Genomic DNA, 19,606 nt, shown 5'->3' with positions numbered 1-19,606 from the left:
TCTCCCCTTCCCACCCCTACCGTTGTCTGCTCTCTGTGTCCATTAGCTGTGTATTCTTTTGCATCCACTTGTATTCTTGTCAGCAGCACCAGGAATCTGTGTCTCTTTTTGTTGCATCATCTTCCTGCATCAGCTCTCTGTGTGTATGGCGCCACTCCTGGGCAGGCTGCACTTTTTTCACATGGGGCAGGTCTCCTTGAGGGGTGTACTCCTTGCGCATGAGGCTTCCCTACACGGGGGACACCGCTATGTGGCACGGCACTCCTTGCGCATATCAGCACCGCTTGTGGGCCAGCTCACCACATGGGTCAGGAGGCCTTGGGTTTGAACTCTGGACCTCTCGTGTGGTAGGCAGACGCTCTATTAGTTGAGCCAAATCCACTTCCCCCATTCTGTTTGTATTTAGAGATTCATTAGAAGTCACAGACAGCTTATATTTAAGGGAAAATACCAAAGGCAGAGAAAATTCAGTCTTGTTCAGAGGCATACCAATGAAGTCTTTCTCCTCTGTACCTACTATACTGTTTAGAATGCCTGGATGTTAATTGGTGACCTCCAAATAGGCTGAGAGTTACAGCTGGACCATCCAAAGGTTTTCTAATGAATCTGTCCTTGCCAGACTTGATTGGATAGAAACTTTAACAGGGAATGTCTCTTGAACAGATAGTCCCCAAATTACAGATTACAGGTATTTGAGAGACCCCAGCAAAGGTTTAATTAGATAAAATTTGGACAAAGAGCCTTTGCAGAAAGCAGCCATTGATTTGAGGGAAGTCTCAGATCCCCTCTTAATTGGTCAGCTTTTATCTATTTATTGCTAAGTCTCTAAAATGAAGAGTAAATAAATCTCTTTTTTTCAGTGTCGTACCTACCTGCCATTCGCTTAACTGCTTTTTATAGCACTGGAATTTCCTAAAATCTAATTTCTGCTTGCCTTTCTCCTCTGAAAATGGCTGTCATAGTCATGACATGCTTCTGTGGGTGGGTAGAAAGAACCCAGATGAATTTCTAGGAGGCGAGAGGTGTGTGTGTCTGTACAACTGAAAGAAGAAGGAGGCAAGTTTGCAACATTAAGCATGTTGGAAAAATGTATTGGCTTAATTGTAAAGGTCTCTACAGATGACAACTGTAAGTCTTTATAAAATTGTCAAAGCAGTATGAGATAGTTTTTTTAAAAAAGAAGGGAAGACAAGAACATGACAAGTTAAAGATTTACCTGCCTTTAAAGGTATTTACAGAGTTAGAAATACTGATGGTATTTTTTTTAATGACTTCAAAATTAAATCCTTCATGACAACTCACAGACACCAGTCTTTAACAAGGTTGCCAATCTGTGTCTTCTGGATGATCCTATTGCAAGGCTGAGACCACAGGTCATTATCACTGGAGGCGACCTTAGAGGCCAACCTGTCCTCCTACCTAATTTTAACAGATAATGGGACTGCCTTGCTTTAGGGACACTCAGTACCTGTTACTATTTACAGCTTCTGTGGCACTTCTCACATATTGGGGAAAAAGAAGAGTTTAAGGTAGTCTATTGGAAGTGGGCCTCTTTGAGGCATTAATATACAGGTTAAAATACCATTTTGAGACCTCACTGATGACTAAAATTTTCTCTTCCAAGTGGAAGCTTTTTGTCATCATGTTCCTCACACAGAACAGATTGTGGTTCTCTGATTCCATTCTCCTTCAGGGCAGGTGCTATTGGCTTTTTCTGTCTATGCGGTCTCCTCCAGTTAATGGCATCTATCAATTGTTTCCATTGACTTATAGATAGCCATGCATAAACCTGTGAGAATGGGATGACATTTCTGAGGGAAAACACAGAGCTTTTGATAAAGCAGTGATGAGGGTCAGGACATCACTTTATAGTAAGACTAGTTACTAGGACTTTGTTCATTCTAGGAAAAAGAAACCTATTTATTTTCCATTCTTCTCCCCATCTACCTCAACTCCTTTTCTATGCTCAGATGGGTGAGAAACATTTTCTGTGGTCTATTTATTACTAGATATGTAATATTAGACAAACCATACCAGATAATAAATGACATAACCACAACACAATGGCTAATATTTACTGAGTGCTTACTATGTTCTAGGTGCTTTGTGAAGAGATATACATATATTATGCCATTTTTTCACAATTTACATATACTATGCTGTTCAGATGAGAAAACTGAGGTTCAGAAACATTATGTACCTAGCCCGATATTACCAAGTAATCAGTGTGAAGCCAATATTGGACCCAGGAATTAGAGTCCAGCATGTTAACCATAGAGGATTCTCTTTCAACAATGAGTAATGAATCTGACCACATGAATAATGACTTCCAAAAGATGATTGCTGGCGTAGCAAACAAATTTTGTTCTGAGTGAAAAATTATTTTAGGATTTTAGGCTCAAATCCATGGTGTTTGATTTGTCAGGGGGAAAAATGGTTATTTTATTTAAGAGATTTTGTATTTTGTAAAACTGAAAGAAGGTAATGATCCAACAGTTGTATTCCAACCTATCTTTTGTACTTCTAGATCTTTTACTCTTAAATAATTTGCATGCAGTTGTCAACCCCATTTTTCTACTTGAAGAAAAAAAATCTTCCAGCATTCCAATTACAAGTGAGGAGAAAAATTGAAGCCCATTTAAAATGAGGCTGGAATGCCATAGTAACCAGACTTATTTTTCTTCACTGGAAAATAAGGAATTTCCTCAGTACCATTTAATGGCCATATCAAACCATATATAACACATACTCTTATTTCTTCTTCCATAGTCATTCAGAATACTAGGAAGAATAGCTTAAAAGTCAAAGCTGGTGTGAAAAGGCAGAAATTTCAGCTGTACCACATAATTTTCTGATTTTAAGAAATCATGGATTTGGAAAAGGAGCCTTAGAGAATATACACATTCTTATTAGGGTAGATAAGCTTAAATGTTATGACATTATGATTTAGAAAGTGTTCAAGACTCTCATATCTGGAAAAATGGCAAAATGCCCTTTGTAAGGTAATACAGGGCTGTTCTTACATTTCATTTTTCTTATTCCCACTATTTAGTGATGTCTATCAGTGGCTGTATTTTTGGAGCTGTTAAACCGTTCTTCTGTCTTAAATGAAGCACAGCCAGCACAAAATAACTCTTTAGTATGCGTGATAACAGAGTATGACCTTTAATTTATCAGAGTAGGCTCTGTATTGTATCTGCTTACCCTGTTGATTTCATTTCTTCCAGCTGGTTTTTGATACTTCAGACTCTCCACATTAAGAACCCAACAGCATGAAAAGGCTTAGGAAATCAGGAAAGAAAGGATCCTAAATGATACTACTTTCTCTCCAATGTGTATGCACCATAGTGAAATCCACCTCAGGCTACCAATCACTGACTTGTACTGATGCATAAAATATATTATTTATGAGACTTGCAACCTGATTGTTTATTCCAATGGAAAAAGCACAATTAGGGAATGAAGAACAGCATTACTGAGTCATAAGATATATATAAATCATTAATGGAGACAACCTTACTGTTTTGTGACTCTTGAACAACAGGTACTGCTTAATTACCATGCAAAAGGTACTTCAAATGGGTTCTTCCTTCACTCAGGAATTACTTATCAAATGTTTACCATGTGTCCAGCACTACATTATACACAACATACATAGCAGTGGGCAAAACAGACCTGGCTCTGCTTATAAGGAAGCTGTAGTCTAGAACCAATTGCATGAAATTATTTCATCATTATTATAGATGAAATAATAATAAGAATACATAATGGAAACATCTAGGCTAATTTGGTGGAGAAGGTAGAGAGCACATTGCTTCACTGAGAAACATAAAAACCAATATTTAAAGGAGAAATAGGCTAGCCATTCTCAGATATGCGTGTGTGTTTGTGTGTGTGTGTGTGTGTATGTGCACGCACATAGGAGTACACCGGGATGCAGGAACTTTGCAAGAGAAAGAGACTGTCATGTTCAAAGTTGATTAACTTGGTTAAAGGACATGAAAGAAGTCTAGTGCGACTAGAGTTTAAAGAGTCAGAATTAAGATGAAACTGAAGTAGGCAGAGCCAAATAGATGCATATAATTGTCATCTAACATCTAAATATTACAGGAAACAATGTAATCTATAGGACAGATATTTTCATTGTAATAGCTATATTTTTTCAAAAATGTGGTCCTCAAAGGGATGTCAATGATGTTCAAAATCCACTTATTTGAAATCTTGCTTGGAAAGTTAGGTAATTCCATATTTAAATGGATTACATGACAAACACACATATAACATTTAGTTGGGAATTGCATGATAATGCTGCTTTTAAAACTAGAATAATTTTACAAAGTTGTTTTAAACTTCTTTTTGTTTTATGGTTCTAGGCTTGTCCAAATGTCATGTTCTCATTGAAAAGAAAAATGTCAAAATCAGACTTCAAATTTTCTATGGAAATATGAATTGCTTTTTCACAACCCTATTGTGCTTTCTTTCTTGGTGTTAAAAACCGAGGAAATAATAAGCCTTCAGAAGAAACAAGTATCTTTGTTTTACTTTCATATTATTCTGGGGAAATCTTAGGTTCATGGCACTGCTTTTCCTTATTTTTATTCCAGGATATTACAATATTATATCCAACACTGACACTTATTTCTGAGGAGAAATTACAATTCAGAGATGAATATCTGAGAAAATGGAAAGAGAAAAACTATATATTAGTGAGCTCATATAGTTTATCTCCACTGACCAATGTTATAAAAACATGATTTAAGATGTTGTTTCCCTTTGTTCTCTGAATCTCACCATGAAATTTAACTCTGAGTCAAGGATTTGAGTTTTATTGTTTTGTGCTGCTTACTTTGATTCTTTGAAATTACTCGTTTCCTTGAAGTCTACTGGTTCATACAGAATTGATATACTATAGTGTGACCAAATATTATTGAGTCGGTGGGAAAATGAAACCATCTGGGGTTCAATCAAAATGTAGGGTATTACATTCTAAACATTGAACGATCAGATTTTCCTTTTCATTCTTCTCCCCTGGAACCTTGTTTGAGGTGGCCATTACATTTAGTACCTTACGCCCAAATGACCATTCCAGTTAGAGCTTGTACTGGTTTGTGGTGTTACTACTACAGCCTTCTGTCAAAAATGCTTAATCCTTCAGCAACTGAAAAGAAAATAAACCCAGATTTTGCATGCAGTTACAGTGCTTGAAAATTGCTTCAACAGAGAAATGCATTTTTTTGGTGGTATTTTAGTAGGGGTACCAACAGATTAAATGTACGTAAAGTGAACTAAATTTAAAAAAAAGAAAGAAAACAAAGGAAAACTCCTTCCCTATTTTATTAGGGTAAAAGTAGTATAAAGCTAGATTATCTTTTAATTATTCAGTGAGAAGCTCTCTTTTCATAAATCTAACCTATGTGCTCCATAGCCTTCTGTAATTGAGTTTCGTGCTTTTAAAAAAGTTGAAATTTATTTTGGTTCCTTTTAATAAATCCAAAATAAATAGGCCTTTTACAGATGGGTCATTATTGTCCTTTCCTCTGATTTAGGAAACATGAAAATGAAACCATCTTCTCCAGAGAGTCACCTTTGTTTTGAGTTGAATTTTCAAGTGTGTTGCAGTTATTTTTCATCTCTCCTATCTGTATAAATCTGCTTCTTTGACCATTCACCGAAGTTCTGTGTCTTGCTTCTGTAATCCAGCATATTTAATATTAGATCCTAACCATTTCCAGAGAAAAGAAAAGGCCATTGAAAATTACATTTGTCTTTGACCTTTGCCAACCAAATGGGTTGTTCTATGTCCTTTACATTGCATGCAAATCTAGATGTATAGACTATGGACAGGATTAAATGTATCGATAAAATAACACAAAGGCTTGGGGTATTTTTTAAAGTGGCATGTCACCATGAATTTGTCAATGAAATACATTGAACACTTAAAATAATATACCTCAGTTACCAATTTTCGTATGTTTCTTGTTAATGAAAATCATGAGGTAGAGGCAAATTGTAGACATTCTTGTTGAATCCAATTAATCTGAACTACTTTATACCCAATAGTATAAGGGGTTTTGGAAACATTCATTAAAAGGACATTGCTATTCTACTCTATTTAGGTCTGTCTTCATTTGGTTGACAATGTGTTTCAATATAATGTTGCCATAAGAAAAGTCATTAGTTTTTACTGGGGTGGATGAATAAAGAATTTAGGGAGTGATGTAGACTTTTATTGATCTGTGCAGTAAGGAGGACCTGATTTTTCATCCATTACTCCAGCAAACCAAAGAATAAAGTCTGTCTTTTGATTTCAGTATAAAATAGTGTTCTCTGAACTAGAAGCATATGACTTGAGGGATCATGGGGTTTGTAGACCCTGTAGTGTGACTGAGTTTCTTATAAATGATCTCTTTTTACCCCTCTCTCTGCACCTGCTCTGTTTGCTAGATCATTTTGTTGTTGTTAGATGACCTCTTTGTTATTCATTGGGTTCCTGTTTTAGCTAGTCTCATAAGGGATCTTCAATAGCTACCATTGACTTGAGCAAGGTCATATTGATCATATTAATTGTTCCATGAATGCCATTTTCCTTTGGAAAATACAAAGGGGAAGCTTAGTTGTGTGTGGCCTGTTCTCTGGATACAAGCATTTGCTTTATTTTTCTTTTGTAAGCCATTAGGCTGTGGGGATGAGTTAATGGTACCACAGAAGCTGTCAGAACTAAACAAAACATTTCCTTTACTACTTCATTCTACAGTTATTTCATTGGAGGTTATGTTATAGGTACTATGCACGCACCAGGGATAGAAAAAAAAATCACGCATGGTACCTGACCTCATGGAGCTTCAGAGTTTCAAGGGAAAATATTTTAAAAAATGCAATTACACAGTCAATGCTTGTTTCTAAAGGGCATGTATCAGGAACTGGGGAAGATTAGTTGGGTGTCCTCATCTAACTTGAGGACGTCAAGTAAGACTTTCTGAAGAAGTAATGTTCCTGTCAAGAAAATTGCATTAGTGACTTGTAGTTGGCTAAAGAAAGATAGAGATAGGGTGGAAGCAGAGGAAGGGTATTTCAAATAAAAGAAGCTACAAAACCATTTTTGTTTCCTAACTGCTAAAACAAATACCATGTAATAGGTTGTCCTAACAACAGGAATTTATTGGCTCACAGTTTCAGAGGCTAGAAGGCTTGATTCCTCCCATGGTTGATATCTTCTGGCTGACTGGCAATCTCTGGAGTTCCTTGACTTTTCTGTCACTTAGCAATGCACATGTCAGCGTCTTCTCCTTTCACTGCAGGGTGCCATTGGTTCTAGCTTCTGGTTGCTCCCTGAGGCTTCTCCTTCTGTGTCTAATTTCCTTTGATTGTAGGACTTCAACTGTATTGGTTAAAGGCCCACTCTTATTCAACCTGGACACACCTCCACTAGTAACCTCTGCAAAGGTCCAGTCTACAAATGGGTTCACACCCGTGGGACCAGGGGTTTGGATCTGAAAATGCATTTTGTTGGGGGCAGGATTCAATCTCCAAAAGAGTCCAAAGTCCCAGAGAAGAGAAAGAGGAACCCGAAAAGACTTGAAAAAAGTCTCATGAGGCGGGAAGGGGAAGAGCAAAGCAGTGACAGCCATGAGATGCTGCAAGGAGATAGGAAGGAACTAGATCATGCAAGTCCTTATAAGCCTCATTAAGGGACTGAAATTTTATACTTAAGTCAACTATCTAGCATGAAAAACATGCTAACTATAAAATTGCTGGAGGGTTATGCCAGTGTGAATTGGGATAATGGGCAAGAAAAAAGTCAGAGCAAAAGGCATGTGATTTTGAAAAATAATAGTTTATGTTTGCTTTCCAAATTATGAAAGTAAAATGTTTTTATATAAATCACAAATAAAGCCAAAATATGCAATTCATTAATAATCACACTGCCCTAAGATAACCAGTGTTAAATGTAGTATATTTTCCAGTATACGTACATGCAAATACACATAAGAAAACCCATATTCTGCACACTTTTATAGAACAAAGATGAGCTTGGATGTTTATGCTATTTATATCCTTTTTAAATTAACAATATACCACAAATATATTCCCACATTATAAAACATCATTTTATAACATTTTAATGAATACGTAATGTGTCATTGTGTAGACATATTTGTATATTTGGATTAAACAGTCTTCTATTATTGGGCAATTTAAAATTTAAAATTAGTTATTGTTATAAGCAATACTGTAATACAAAGAGAAATGTATATCACAATTATACAATTGGCTCTATTTTGATATTTACATCTTAAAGTAAATACTAAGGTGTGAAATATTTTCAGTTGACAAATGAAAAATTGATAAGGCCGAAGAGATAATTCTTCCCTATTTCTTTAAAAATATGTATCCAACGTCATGGTAGGTTTATTATGGTAAGTATAATGAAACTAGTGTAAGAAAGCACTTTTAAGTTATTCTGCTTGAGAAAAATTTATATCTATTTTCTTCACTATTTAAATGTGTTCCAGTCTTTCCTTGTAGGTGGCACTACCATTCAATGTTTCTTTCTCCTGAGTCCTCATCTAAGTCATTGCCAAAATGCCTTAGATTAAAATTTTATATTAGTTAATTTTCATAGAATAGGAAAACTCTTCCTGCAATCTATACCATGCAGCACTAAGATGGCAGCCTAGCTTTTTCCTAAGTGCTTTAGAGATCAATAGAACACTCCGCTATCTGCAATCATTTTTCAGAGTCAATCTAAACAGTGTTACTATTACATAATTTTTTGTTCAAAGGAACCAGGCTCTCGCTTAGTTTAAAGGTGGTATAGATCTATGAACAAGAACCAGAGTTTGTGGCTTGCATCTGTCCCTTAAGACATCATGTCTTCTTTAGAATAGCTTAATAAAAAGGAGATATTCAAGTAGATAAAATCATATGTTCAAAGGGTATATGCTTCAGCATGTTAAGCTTTCAAAGAAACTGGAGAACCCTCAAATAAAGTCACTTTTGTCAAAGCCTTTTCATGTAATAACATATTTGGATGATGCAAGATGTATTCTCTTGTGATGTCCAAGTGATTGATAAACCAATTTGCATAGAATACAACTGTTCAGACATTGTGGTTTCCTTAAGTGAGGTGCATAAGAATTTCTGTTTTCTGAATAGGAAATAAAGTATTTTTTTTTAATAGCCAGGCTTATTTTAGATGCCTCAGTGTGCCAAAGATGGTATTAAGTTTGGTGTTCATAAACTCTAATCTTGAATAAGAGGTTGAATGTGTTTTGAAAACTTAAACCTGTTTCACCTGAAAATGTTTAACTAGTTAATAAGAAACATCAAAAAGACAAAACCCTGAGGTCAATGGTCATTTTTTGTAAAGCTATTATATGCTGTTTAAATTGGTTGTTCGGGTCTGTCGATAACATAAGTTTAATAACCTAGCTCAAATGCAGATTTCTAATTTTCAATTAACATAGGAATAATTTTGTTTGCTAAAATAAAATAAATGAATGAATGAAAAGTCTGAAACATGAAATGTTCTAGGTAGAACTTTTTAAAATTCCAAATTTCAAAAAATCATGTGGCAACTGTATAGCTCAAGCTTTAAGTATTAACTTTTAACCTTTGACCTTACAGATTTTAACCAATGAAATGTCTCTTTAAACTTTAAAGGAAACAATGATAACGAGCGCCTGGCGATTGCTAGACAGCGAATTCCATATCGACTTGGTCGAGTAGTTGATGAATGGCTACTCGACAAAGGTAAAAAACATTGATTAAAACTTCAAATAAAAAAATAATTTGAACATAACCAAGTAGTACTTCATTGTAACACTAATAAACATAAAAAATAAATTTTCCGTAAAACTAAATTAAAAACAAATTTAAAACAGTAAAATGTAGATAGTAATATTTGCATACCTTGTATAATAATTTCTATACATTTTTAGACGTACCAGCTGTTTAATAATCTTACCCTGTTAACTTAAGGTTAAAGGGACTGTTAAATATAATCCACTAACTCAATCTATGAAGGTACTCATAGCAAGCATTAACCCAAAATGATAAATCATTCACAGATTATATTACATATTCTAGCCTCTAAATTATTAACTAAAATATATGTAGTTCTGATACCTTTATTATGCTCCTGAAAAAAAGCAAAAACTCGTTGTTTAAACTCTAGGAATCTTAAATAGTGGGCAATATGGATTGCCGATCAAAATGAAGTCCCTTTAACGTTTGCAACCTTCTAAGAGCATTTGGGAACAAGCCCTAATTAAAACTGAACTTAAAGTTGTGTGCATGCTTTTTATGGGCAGAGAGCAATCTGCTAAAACTGGATACTCAATTTGATGATAATGGTACTGTTGCTGAGTTGAGGATTGCTGTTTGATGGAAATGTGCCATAATTTCTCCATCGGTTTGTGTATCATTCCTGAAGCCGCTTTTTACATCTGAAGCTTTTTTATTTCATTTTATTTTATTTTGATAGACTTGCTGAAAGCCAATCAGATAGACATTTTTGAATTTTTTTGTCTCTGACATGCTCAGTGTGACCATGCATTTCTTTTCAGTGTGATTGCCGGAAAAATAGAAAAATTCAAATAACAATGGACTACTGCCTACAAAAAAATAAACATTTCTATATAATAGCACATAGGTACATGTGGCCATTATATGAACTATGAAACTTTTTTACCATAAAATTTAAAATTAGATATCTGCTGCTACAGATTAGTGTCTGCTAGTGGTAACTTCAGAATGACAAATAACTGAAATGTTAGCTACCTCACTTTCTTTTTTTAATTTAACACTTTACATTTAAGAGACCAACAGTATAAGATCTTAAGGGAAAAAGGGAACCACTAAATACTGGATTTGTGATACATATCTTTGATTGGTCTTTTAGCAAAAACACTACATTTTAAATAAATTGAGAATTTACAAGTCTTTGCCAGTAATTATGCATCTCATGGACACCTCATTTATAAGCAATGAATTATGAGTCAAATGCCTCTCTTATAGTTTATTGCTCTCATTATCCACCCCATGAAAGATCTGTTTTATCATCCTTTGTAGAATATAGAGTTCACAATCAACATTTTTGCATGTATGTAATATTATTTTTACAGGGCGTCAGCTCACAATCTTCAATAGCCAAGCAACCATAATAATTGGCGGGAAAGAGCAGGGCCAGCCCTTCCAGGGCCAGCTCTCTGGTCTTTACTACAATGGCTTGAAAGTTCTGAATATGGCAGCCGAAAACGATGCCAACATCGCCATAGTGGGAAACGTGAGACTGGTTGGTGAAGTGCCTTCCTCTATGACAACTGAGTCGACAGCCACTGCCATGCAGTCAGAGATGTCTACATCAATTATGGAAACCACCACAACCCTGGCTACTAGCACAGCCAGAAGAGGAAAGCCCCCTACGAAAGAACCCATTAGCCAGGTGAGTGTGCGGATTTCATTCCTTTGCTTTGGATCTGTGATCACGAGACCAGGCTTTCCACCATATGTGCCTTTTCTAAAATGGAGTTATTTCTGATCTCAGACACTACAGCTTCCTTTGAGACTTGCTTACATAATGTTCTTGGTGTGAATATGAAACGTGTATATGCAGATTTTTTTTTAATTGCTTTGTTACAGTTTGTTAGCTACAACTCTTAGTCTTGATTCCATTGCCTTGGTCTAGCTTGCTGAAAGAACAAGTAAACTAAGTTAATGAAGCAGTTGAGAGCCTAGTTTGTTCAAGCTCAGTGCTTTATTAAAATAAAATAAAAGCCAATTTGATACTCTTAAAAGAGAAAACTCCTACAGTAGTCTATTATATTTTGTAGTCTTAAAATTTTGAACTGGTAGGCATGTGGCTCTCATGGTGAATGATAGTCCTACTCATTTACTGTCTATAAGAAAAACAAGGTGTTAGTTTATTTGAGAACATAGACCCTAAATATGATATTTTAAAACTGTCTTGGGGTAATGTATTCGCATGATGTGTGGCTTTCTTCCCTTACCTAGAATTCATTTTAATAAACTTACTCTTCAACCTTATGTCTACATTTTTCGAGAAATAGAATTTTAAAACGTGAATCTGTACAACTTGGGAAGTATATTAATACATTCCAGATATATTTATTGATTGCCCGCTATGTATCTGGCGCTTGTTTAGGTATTGCTGTTACATCAATGAAGAATGCAGGGGAGAAAAACTACCTACCTCATAGAATTGACATTCTATGGAAAGCTAGTAGGTGCTTGACTCGCTGAACATTTATGGCTTTGTACAGATTCTGTCACTAATTCATGCAGCATTGTTTATTTTCCTTGGTCCAAAATCAGTTGTTTAGTTTTGTAATTAGTAGATAGTGAATGTCTTTAGTAGGTTAAAAACAAAACAAAGAAAAAAACCCAGAACTTTTCCACATGCATGATCCTTACCTTTCTAGAAATCTGTGTTTTAAAGAAGCAAGAAGGGCAACACTTATTTTTAAAATTGCTTTTATTTCAAGTATTTGAAACAGACCAAGTATGAGATTTGTGAAGAGAGTGAGAAGGCAAATTCTGTTTATATCAGCACTCTATTTACTAATGGGCACATATTTCTCCTAGAGAAAAAAAAAAATAGATTCTGAATTTTACCTTATGTAAAAAGCTGTGGGAGGAAAGAACAAAGCGAGAGAAAATATCATAGGAGAAGAGAGATGATCAAGAAATTGTAAATTCTGTAAATTTACAAATGTACGTGTATGTTCCTATTTTCTTTCTTCTCTCTGTCATTTTTTCTGTTTGCACCTGACCACAAAGTAAAGTGGACTGTTTCATAGGATGTCCACCAAAATATATTTATCAATCACCTCATACATGTTCCAGGCATTGTTTTAGGTACTGGGGATACATTAGTAACAACAAACAAGAATTCCTGCCCTCATGGTACACACATTCTATTAGGAAAGCTTGCTTAGAATGCCATCATTTTGTTGACTCTCTCTTGTTTGGTTTTACAAGATTGCTGATAATATTATAATGCTTAGTCCCTGGGGTAGACATTTGTGACTCTGGACATATTTAAACATGGCCACGAACTCTGCTGATGGTAATTTATTCTTTCCTAATATTTTATTAAGGCTTTGTTGTTGCTGATTTATGGTTTAGTTAACATTAAGCTGGTTATTAAGGCAAATATGGTGCAGGAAAACAGAAGCATAAGGGAATTTTTAGATTATTTCCTTTACATAAAATAATTTATGAGGACAATTTTCTAAGACAAAGTTGGAAATGTTTTTCTGATTTAAATATGAAGTGAACAGATATTTTTCTTAGTAATCTTATTCTATCATTAATGAAATTATAGTTGCTTAGGTGTCCAAGTAAATCAGATATATCCAAAATAAAGGAAATATTTATTGGCATTGTTATATATTTCATCAATTGGTAACTGCTATATATTAAGAAATATTTTTTTAAAATACACAAAGTAGTTCTTACTTTGAAAGTTAAACACCCAGAAATGCAGAAATAAAAATGTATATGCACTTTGTAATATTAATTAATGCAAAAGGAAAGCAGTTAACTGCTCATTAGTTGCCAATGAAAAGTGTCTCTTTTATTATAAGCTATTACATGTTTAAAACAGCAGTGGTTTATAGAAGTAAATGATCTAATCAATCGGTGATTACTTGGTTCATTTGAGGAAGTATTGACTTATATAAAAGATTACTAGTTCATTAAAAATAGATATTTTAAATCTTTATATTTTCATAAAGACCAACAACTGCAATGAAATAATTTTGATTAATATGTTCTATTACAAATTTTCAATTGTGTCGACAGTGTTTTCATGTTGGACTAATTTTTTTAAAATTCTCTTTAATAAAAGTATGTATGCAATTCTGGGTAACAGCATGGGTATATTCAGAGGAAAAAAAAAGCTGTTAGGGAAGAAGTCAAATCATTTATTTTTGAGTAAGAGAATACATTATTTGAAAATTATCCTAACCTGTAAGGAGAATTTTTAAATTGCTCTCCAACTGCAAAGACATTACAGGTATATGTGGAATTTATAAGTGTTTTTTGTTTGTTTTCTTTGTAGAATGGCTTAGAATCTGGGAAGTTTAAATATCAGAGAGTGATTTATAATGCTAATTCAAGACTGTAACCATGGACCCACTTTTACTGGTTGGATGAAGCATATTCCTTTAAACCCTGTGTATAGTGGCCATGTTTGCCTGCTTTTATCAATTGCCTTACTAAATCGTGTACCAAGAAAGGTTATTTTATTTTTCAAAAGCCATACTGGACTGTTTCCTCAATCAAAATTTATTTTCCTCAGTGATAACACTGAGTCACTTCAGCTGCAGTGGCAATGTACCTTAGGGTGATTGCATGTTTTAGAACTATGGAAACAGATTTTTGGTCAAGCAGAATTAAATTGGATTCATTTCAAATAGATGAGATGAGATTTGCTCAGCCATTCTGCAGGGCAAGTAGTAGGGGTGAAATGTATTTCAGTTTTTACAGAGTCAGAGAATATAAAGGAGTACTCATCAAAATGTCCTCCCATAAGATCTTTTTTATACTCTTATTTAATAGTACATAGCCTTAAAAAGATTTTTAAAAAAAGGAAGTTTTTATTCTCTGAGTGATGATCAATTCTCAGACTGTTGCTTATTTTAGAAAGCTGTGATTTACACCATGAAATATGAAATGGAGTTTGCCAACCCTTCTGACTAGGTAACCATTTTTCTGTGATTATAACAAAATAATACATTTCAGGTAGATTACCTAAAGGTTTATTTTATTTGAATATTTAATTTCCAAATGTTTCTATAAGGACCTACTAGTCTTCAAAAAGAGGGATTTTCTATAAAGCTAATATGGGAGTATCATACAAGATATTTGGTTCCTAAATGTTCTCTTCTCTTAAATAATCTGGCAAGTCTTAAATTATATGTGTATCTATGTGTAAAAGAACAAAAGTAAGCCAAAGTGCAAAGGGCAGTGTTCACTCCCTGTAAAGAAATCAAAGTGGATTTATGCTGTTTTTTGAAGATCAAGATCGTGACATCTCTAATGGGCTATTTTTTGTGACATGTATTATGGTCTTTTGGTTCTTTCCTTCAAGAATATTTTGCAAGCTATATATATATTGTTAGAAAATATGTATATGTAGTGATGTATTTTCCTTAAAAGGAGTGTCTCATAATGGAAGGAGCACAATGAATCAAGAGATCTTGTTTCTAGTTTCAACACAGTTGCCAACCTTGTCCTGTGACTGGGTCAGGTTGATTATAATTAAGCTCTTTGCTGCCTCTCTAAAACATGCAAATTGAACTAGGAGCCTCTTGGGTGTGGGACTCAGATCTAACATTTCTAAAATTCCATTGATTCCAGTGCTGATACACTTAATTAGGTCTTCTGATTTATTTAATAAAACAGATTTCGGGAAACGGACTTGGCCCAGTGGTTAGGGCGTCCGTCTACCACATGGGAGGTCCGCGGTTCAAACCCCGGGCCTCCTTGACCCGTGTGAAGCTGGCCCATGTGCAGTGCTGATGCGCGCAAGGAGTGCCCTGCCACGCAGGGGTCCCCGGCGTAGGGGAGCCCCACGCGCAAGGAGTACGCCCCCCGTAAGAAGAGCCGCCCAGCGGGAAACAAAGTGCAGCCTGCCCAGGAATGGCGCCGCCCACACTTCCCGTGCAGCTGACGACAACAGAAGCAGACAAAGACACAAGACGCAGCAAATAGACACAGAGAACAGACAACCGGAGGGACGGGGGGAATTAAATAAATAAGTAAAATCTTAAAAAAAAACCAAACAAACATTTCACCCTTGACTTTTCACAGAGTGGCCATACATCTTGTCTACGATGCTATTAAGTATACTCCTTTCTATTCTTGAAGAGTCACAGTTTGATCTATACATTATATTGCACCATACCTTTGCAGTATATGCAAAATCTACCATTGCAATAAAATCATATTTCTTAAGAATAATAAATATTAAACCCTGTCCTTTACATTCTGAGCAGAAACATTTTGGTATTCTTACCTGGCTTCAAGACTCCACAGCTTTTCTCATCTTTCATCTCATGTCAAAAATCTTGTAGAAGGAGAGAGAATAAGGCTTTGAGAGATTCTGGTTTTTGACTGGAGGACTATAGCTTGGGAAGAAAAGAAATTAAATTATAGAGAGGGACATAATCAGTAAATATGATTGAAATCTATTTCTTTTTGTTGCGTCATCTAGTTGTGTCAGTTCTCTGTGTGTGCGGCACCATTCCTGGGCAGGCTGCACTTTCTTTTGTGCTGGGCGGCTCTCCTTATGGGGCGCACTCCTTGTGCGTGGGGCTCCCCTACGTGGGGGACACCCCTGCGTGGCACTGCACTCCTTGCATGTGCATCAGCACTGCGCATGGGCCAGCTCCACACGGGTCAAGGAGGCCGGCAGTTTAGAACTGCGGACCTCCCATGTGGTAGACGGACGCCCTAACCACTGGGCCAAGTCTGCTGCCAACAAATTCCTTTTGCACAGTGCAACAGTACATTTTCTTTGGGGGTCTTGGGGTCTTACCTGATAAACAGAAAGATGGTAGATGCAACCTTGGTTTTGAAATATCTTCTGACAAGGCTATTTATAGATAAATATATTCTTCCATCTATCCAGTTATTCATTCATTCACTTATCCCATAACATACATTTGCTAGGCACTTACTATGTGATAAACATTGGAAATAACAGCAGTGAATAAAATTGGACAAAACATGTTTCTTCAAAAATTGCATTCTAGTTGGTGAAGATGGGCAGTAAATTTATGGATTGTGAAGTGCTATAGTTGAAAAGCAGAAGAGAGAAGAGAGGAGAAAGGATGCCTCTGATGGGGGAAACATGAAATGGGAAGCCCTTTCGAATGGCCATGCGCAGATTATCAATACCATAGCCATCAATTATAAAAGAACACTGGCATGTCACACTCCAGACTCTTTCTCAGACTCAGCAGGATTGCAGCCTGCATGGTTAGTGCCAGTGGTGACTGAGTGCTCTGTGTCTCTGTTAGGAATCACACCCAGGGGGGAAAAAAAAAAAGCAATACCCAGATATGCCTCAGCTGTGGTCGCCTGGCTTCTAATAAATGTCTTATTAATTAAATGAGAAATGCAGTCCAATTGTAGAGTACATATGCATGTAAGGGAAAGGTGGAAATTCTAACAGTGGCGTGGGGTATTATTATTCCTATTCTACACTGAGAGAGTCGATGCATAGAGAAGCTAAATAAGTTAAACAAGGCCATGCAGCCAGCTTCTTTTCAGGGTAGTCCATTCCTCTGCTCTTAAAAAAAATGACTCTCCTTCAGGAGTTCATATTGTCTTGCCTTCTTACGTTCATAACTACCTCAGTTGTGGTCTCCACACCAGGTGTCAAACGGCTCTTTTGGAAATGCAGAACTACAGCTTTGTCATCCTCTTCCTTAGTGAGCCCAAGTGTTTAGGATATAGGGCAGATTCCTTGGATGATCACCACCCTTCCCTGCTGGTCTGCTGACCTGCCTCACTAGAAGGTTCACCTCTACTCTCCTCCTCACCCCTTCCCCTGTCTTTGACTGAACTACTCACAGTGGCCTCCATATAGCTCATGCCATTTCGTACCGCCCATGGCCTCTGCCCTTCAGACCTCTTCCCAGGCAACCTCTCCAAGTCTGATTCAGATCCCTTTCTCTGTACTCCTTTAGATCCCTTAACTTATGAATAACTTCCTATGAATTAATCTTTCTCACTAGACTCTACGTTTCTTGAGGTCAGAAATTGTTCCTTATTTTATAGACTTAACATAGTACCTGGTGAATTATTTGAATGAACAAATGAATCAGTCAGCAAACCAATCAGCAGTTTTATCATTTGACTTCTTTAACAAAAACAATTTCTTTCATATTAGAAAAAATAGGGAATATTCAATATTAATCCATTTAAACAGTATTATAAGTTTAGCAGGTATTACATTTTGTGAACTGTGTATCTGCTTTTTTTTCAGAAATTAACATTTTTTTTTTTAAATCAAGGAAATCATTCAACAGTTATTAACCTAAGTTGAAAAATAATGGTCTTTATCAGACCTTTCTGCTACAAATACAAACAAAAGAAGACCCAGTTCTTGTCCTTAAAGGCCTAAATCATTTTCTCTTTGGACCTAAACACTTTTTTTTTCATTTATATAGTAAAATTGTAAAATAAAATTTATATAAAAAATGTAAATAAAATGAATTGAATTATCCATAAGGTCCCATCTCTAAAAGTTAGTAATTATTGCTTTCCATGATTTGGTGATAAAGCATGGCTAAATTCAGAAGAAGAGATTTTAGCATTTTGTGCTAAAATTTTTACCCTCACCATAACATCTTACATTTACTTAGAGTTTTATCATTTTAGTGGATTTCTTTTGTTTACAAAACATTTTTTAAGGCAGACTAGGCAAATATTATTTTCTCATGTTATAGATTGGGAAATTTATCCTTAAATTGAATTGTTTATCCAAGATCTCACAGCTATTTTTTGAAGAAAAAAACGTCGTCAACTATTAGTAATTTCCTATGGTTCGCATAATATATTGACTCGCTTATGAAGTTATAATCCACATTTTATAGGTGGGAAACTGAAGTATTGGGGAAGTATTGCCCAAGGTCACCCAGGTGGTAAGTGGTGAAGGCAAGCCAGGGTTTAGACTGTGAAGATTTGCACCATGACTGAAGTACAGCTTTTGTATCATGTCTCATAGGAAATTCTTTTATATAATGGTATCTATTTAGACATTACCGTTAAGTATGTTTCCATGCTGGACACATAACAAAATCAAATCATAAGTCCATGCATTCTGGGAACCAAACTTTCTGGTGAGGCCCTGGCAAGGCAGCACTGGCATGGGATGTTCAGGGATATAGCATTGTGGTAAGGGATGTGGATTCATGGAGCCAGACTGTCTAAACCCTGGCTTGCCTTCACCACTTACCACCTGGGCAATACTTCCCCAATACTTCAGTTTCCCACCTATAAAATGTGGATTATAACTTCATAAGCGAGTCAATATATTACGTGAGCCATAGGAAATTACTAATAGTTGATGACGTTTTTTCTTCAAAAAATGAAAATTTCATATGGTTTATCCTAAAATACAAAGAAATTAACAGTACCTGACACATGTAGGTATATTAGAAGTGATTATTATGTTTGAAAGGGATTCCTCAGGTACAAAGTGTAAAGTATCTACTTTACCTCTAGAGCTTTTTTCTCTGCCTCTGATATAAATAACTATGAACTGATGTTTCTAAATCAGAACATCACTTGTGTGGCATATACCCAGCTAAATTCAATATTGCATGAGGCTTCTCCACCAGGAGGCAGCATCACTCCCCTAGAGAGGACGTGTGTGTGCAGTGTTGGGGGGTAAGGGGTGTGGAGGGTGGTAATGACTGAAGAGAGAGTTGTAACTGGCATTTAATGGGAGAGGTCCACAAATGGGAAACACCCTAAGATATGTGAGACAATCCTGCACAATGAACTGTTCCCTGATCTCTATTTTATGCTTTATTCCAATCCCACCCTCTCCCCACACACCAGTAAC

General features: G+C 35.8%; 1 protein-coding gene across 50 annotated transcripts in view; it reads left to right on the top strand.

Moving 5' to 3' along the window:
• Positions 1-19,606, top strand: part of NRXN1 (neurexin 1) — a 1,214,286-nt gene that overhangs the window by 1,047,883 nt on the left and 146,797 nt on the right. For 31 of the 50 annotated variants that reach the window (XM_071208815.1, XM_071208816.1, XM_071208823.1 and 28 more), the window contains 2 exons: positions 9,664-9,753; positions 11,127-11,446. In XM_071208815.1, coding sequence (XP_071064916.1) covers positions 9,664-9,753; positions 11,127-11,446 — 410 coding nt within the window. The remainder of the gene's footprint in view (positions 1-9,663; positions 9,754-11,126; positions 11,447-19,606) is intronic. The other 19 variants (XM_071208832.1, XM_071208831.1, XM_071208830.1 and 16 more) reach the window with 1 other exon arrangement.

This window comes from Dasypus novemcinctus, chromosome 17, assembly GCF_030445035.2.
Source record: "Dasypus novemcinctus isolate mDasNov1 chromosome 17, mDasNov1.1.hap2, whole genome shotgun sequence".
NCBI classification, from domain to species: Eukaryota; Metazoa; Chordata; class Mammalia; order Cingulata; family Dasypodidae; genus Dasypus; species Dasypus novemcinctus.
Note: the sequence above shows the minus strand (reverse complement) of the source record. Positions and strands in the feature narration are given on the sequence as shown.